At 43.7% G+C, this 3,586-nt stretch overlaps 1 protein-coding gene across 1 annotated transcript in view; it reads right to left on the bottom strand.

The window, feature by feature from the left end:
* Window positions 1–3,586, bottom strand: part of nelfcd (negative elongation factor complex member C/D) — a 12,919-nt gene that overhangs the window by 1,786 nt on the left and 7,547 nt on the right. The window contains exons 4-13 of the mRNA XM_015399452.1: window positions 2,848–2,957; window positions 2,666–2,773; window positions 2,300–2,452; window positions 2,083–2,213; window positions 1,783–1,948; window positions 1,575–1,709; window positions 1,332–1,471; window positions 1,112–1,226; window positions 948–1,043; window positions 731–871 (exon numbers count right to left, since the gene is read on the bottom strand). Coding sequence (XP_015254938.1) covers window positions 731–871; window positions 948–1,043; window positions 1,112–1,226; window positions 1,332–1,471; window positions 1,575–1,709; window positions 1,783–1,948; window positions 2,083–2,213; window positions 2,300–2,452; window positions 2,666–2,773; window positions 2,848–2,957 — 1,295 coding nt within the window. The remainder of the gene's footprint in view (window positions 1–730; window positions 872–947; window positions 1,044–1,111; window positions 1,227–1,331; window positions 1,472–1,574; window positions 1,710–1,782; window positions 1,949–2,082; window positions 2,214–2,299; window positions 2,453–2,665; window positions 2,774–2,847; window positions 2,958–3,586) is intronic.

Below are 3,586 nucleotides of genomic sequence, written 5' to 3'. Positions count from 1 at the left end.
AAAAATAAATATGGATCCAGGCTCAAAATGAGCTCCTTGATATGTGCTTTAGTCTCCATTTAAACCCAGGTTTAAAGCCTTGCAGGGCAGAATAAAGCCCACTGCCAACATTAAGCCATGAAAAAAAAAACGGTCTGTTCAGTTGTTTTATAAAATATGTGAATCAGGAAATTGTCTATAAACTAAACTGAATTATTGTTGTTCTCTACTAAAAAAAAACAAAACACTTTAGATTTTAAAATGGAAAAACTTTCTTTTTTTTTTTCTATATTATTATATTGCATAAAAACCTTGTTTTATTTCAGCGTTAAATTCTGTTTAAAGTAACAGATTATAATTAAAAATGTCTCTGGACCTTTACTGGCTGATGATTTTCTTTATTCGGACCTCGCTGATTTTTTATTGGGTGTAGGTCATCAAATCAGTTCAGTTTCGTCTGTCAAATGTAGTGTCTGTAAATGTCCAGCAGGTGTCAGTATTCGGTGAGTATCGATACAGTTCAAGATGCCTCATTAACCCATCACCAGCAGAGAACTAAAGAAAATATTAAAATCTCTGTCTCATCTAATGAACAGATGACTGTGAAGAAGTGAGGTTTGATTTCAATTTAATTAGAAAATGAAGACAGAGTTTAATAAAACGCTCCAAGTCTGAATGAATTCAGTGTTTAGAACAAACATCAAGGCATTAGCTTTCCTTATATAAGGCTCCACCCTCCCCCAGCTGTTACCTCGGTGACAAAGTATCTAATGAGGGAGATGTCCGTGTTGAGTTTCTCCTGACACTTGCGGATGTAGCTGACGACCGGCAGGACGTAGCCACGACTCAGGAGGTGAACCATTCGGTCCAGCAGCGTCTTCTTCAGCTCCAGCTACAATTCAAACCAAAGAGTTCAGCCCAGAAACCAAACAGCAGATCTGAAAATGCCCCAAGTGTTCCCCAGCCACCTGCTCCATGACGTCCAGCTGAGAGTGCTCCGTCTCAAACAGCTTGATGAGCAGCTGAAGAACCTGCGGATGCAGCAGCTGGTGGCACGTGCAGATCTGAGTGGGAGAAAAGTTTATTTCATCTGAAGGATGGGAGTCTCCCCGTCAGCTAAACGCCGTCCTACCTCGTCCAGTAAGGCTAAATGGACCGGGGTGTGGTCCGTTTGGAGCTGGAAGTAGCTGGGTTCTGAAACTGTCCAGTCCACCCACTTTAAGACTCCCATAGCAACCACCGGAAACCTGGAAACAAGAATGATCATCAGAGGATCCCTGGAATCTAAACCTTGAACTAAAACTGATCCCAGAGCAGTAAAAGGGGACATAGTGAGGATCTTTGTGACCCACCGGATGCACTGGTATAAAGTGCCGAGTTCAGCCACCAGCTCCGTGGCTCCTTTGTTCTCGTTGCAGCAGAGGTTGTGCACCGTCTCAATGGCCTTGGATGTTGACTTCAACTCGTCTTTATTAATGTTGACTCGCTTGTTCTAATTTTAAAACAAAAGAGTTGAGATTTTCATTATAATGGATTTAAAGAAAGGAGGAAAAACAGGAAAAAAAAATAAAAAAATCCTTGATAACTTTCAGTACCTTCTTCCATGTCTCCACCACACTGGCAGCATAGGCTAAGATGTGGATGTATTTGTGTTTGTGATCCTGGTTGATTTTGGATCCGGGTTTAAAAAGCGACTGCATGAACAGGTCCAGGAAAGCCGGTACCCTGATCTAAAGGCCAGAAAAACGGAGTTCAGTTATCGGATGGATGGAGGCAGGAAAGTAGGAGAGGTTTGATCTCTACCAGCTCTACTGGAGGAGGATCCATGCTGCTGAACATCTTGAAGAGAACGGTGATGTCAGCGGGATTTAGGGCTCCTTTGGAGAGCATGGCTCCCAGCGCCTGGCAGGCTCGAGGGTAGGCTGCTGCTGTACCCAGAGCGAGGGTGATCTGACTGGCATCGTGGCCCCTGGGAGAAACACGGCATCAGCATGGCTGGAGCTGACATCTACCACAAACGCGCTCCCCTTACCTTCCATAACTTTATCTAAACTCAAGCTCAGAGTCAGGCATTCTGCCGTCCAACCAGAATTCAATCAGTACCTGGCATGTGCAGACTTCTGGACCTCTTGGCTGATCCTACGGACAGCTGAACCGCCCTGCTCCTCCTGAGCCAGGATGGACATCATGGCCTGGGCAAAGAGGTAGGTGTGCTCGCCGTGACAAACCATCTTCTACAGAAAGAAATCTGCAAGGATTAGAGCTTACATCTGGCTTTTTTTCCTGTTACGACTTCTGAAGGGAACTGAACTTGACTCACAGCAAACTCTGGCAGGTTTTTCTCCAGGTTTTCTTCTCCTCCATCCAGCAGCGTGGCCAAAGACGTCCTCAGCACCCGGGAGAACACCTCCAGCTGCTGACACGCTGTGGAAACACTGGTGATCTCACCCTGATAACCTGCATCAGAAATGAGCTGAACGCAAACGAGAAAAAAAACAAAACAACAGAATCCTTTTATTTGTGGGTTTAATGGCAAAATGTACGATAAAGCACACCGATTTTAATATCAGAGACCAGGTTAAAACAGGAAATTATAAACAAGCTGGTTAACCTGTTTGTCATCAATATCAGGTTAAAAGAAAAAGAGGAAAACCACTGCAAGCTCCGCCCCTATGGGCTGCCGTACCTTTACAGTGAAGTTGAGCATCAGGCAGTCAGGGTGAGCCTCTGCCAGCTTATAGAAGAGATCCCTCCATGTGGTGTGAGCGATCATCTGCTCCAGCCAAGCAGGAGTCTAAACACAAAGAAGACAGATTTGGATCGGTTCATTCAGACTAGGCCTGTTGGATGCTGGGAGAACAAACCCACCTCTCCTTCCACAGTGAAGATGGAATCTGCTTTCTGGGGGTCAAAGTGTTTTATCAGGAGACTCTTGAGGTGGTTTTCTACTCGCTCTTGGACCTGAGCTGGTTCTACACCTGCAGCCCAAACAAAACGACTCCCAGTTTGGTGACGGGTCATTAATACGGCACACATTACTGATTCACCCGTGTCATGGCGACCACAAGTAGGCTTAAAATGGAAGGCAAGCAGACATTTGCTTACTGTTTTTTTTCTCTTGAAGATATGCTGGTGAAGATTCCTTATCATCCAGGTCATAGAGGTCATCCAGGTCATAAATAAAAATAATAAAAAAAACAATCCACTGGAGTTTGTTTCCAAGTTTGAGGACGTTTCTCTTCCCATCCAGGAAGCTTTTTCAATTCAGAATGTCAGAATTAGTGTTGAGTTCCAGGCTTTATAGAGTGGACCAACAAATCCTCGTTTTGGTTCAATTTGCATGTTTTCTAAGCCAAAACATGTTGGGCTGCTCTAAAAAGTCTTGAACTCCACTCCATTTCTGACAATTTTAATTGGAAAAGCTTCCTGGATGGGAAGCGAAACTTCTTCAAAATTGGAAACAAAGTCCAGTGGATTGTTTTTTTTATTATTTTTTATTTTTTTATGACTATGACCTGGATGATAAGGAATCTTCACCAGCATATCTTCAAGAGAAAAAAAACAGTAAGCAAATGTCTGCTTGCCTTCCATTTTAAGCCTACTTGTG

The sequence above is a fragment of the Cyprinodon variegatus genome, unplaced genomic scaffold, assembly GCF_000732505.1.
Source record: "Cyprinodon variegatus isolate N-32 unplaced genomic scaffold, C_variegatus-1.0 Scaffold1014, whole genome shotgun sequence".
In the NCBI taxonomy this organism is placed as follows: domain Eukaryota; kingdom Metazoa; phylum Chordata; class Actinopteri; order Cyprinodontiformes; family Cyprinodontidae; genus Cyprinodon; species Cyprinodon variegatus.
This window is presented reverse-complemented; position numbering and strand designations above follow the sequence as displayed.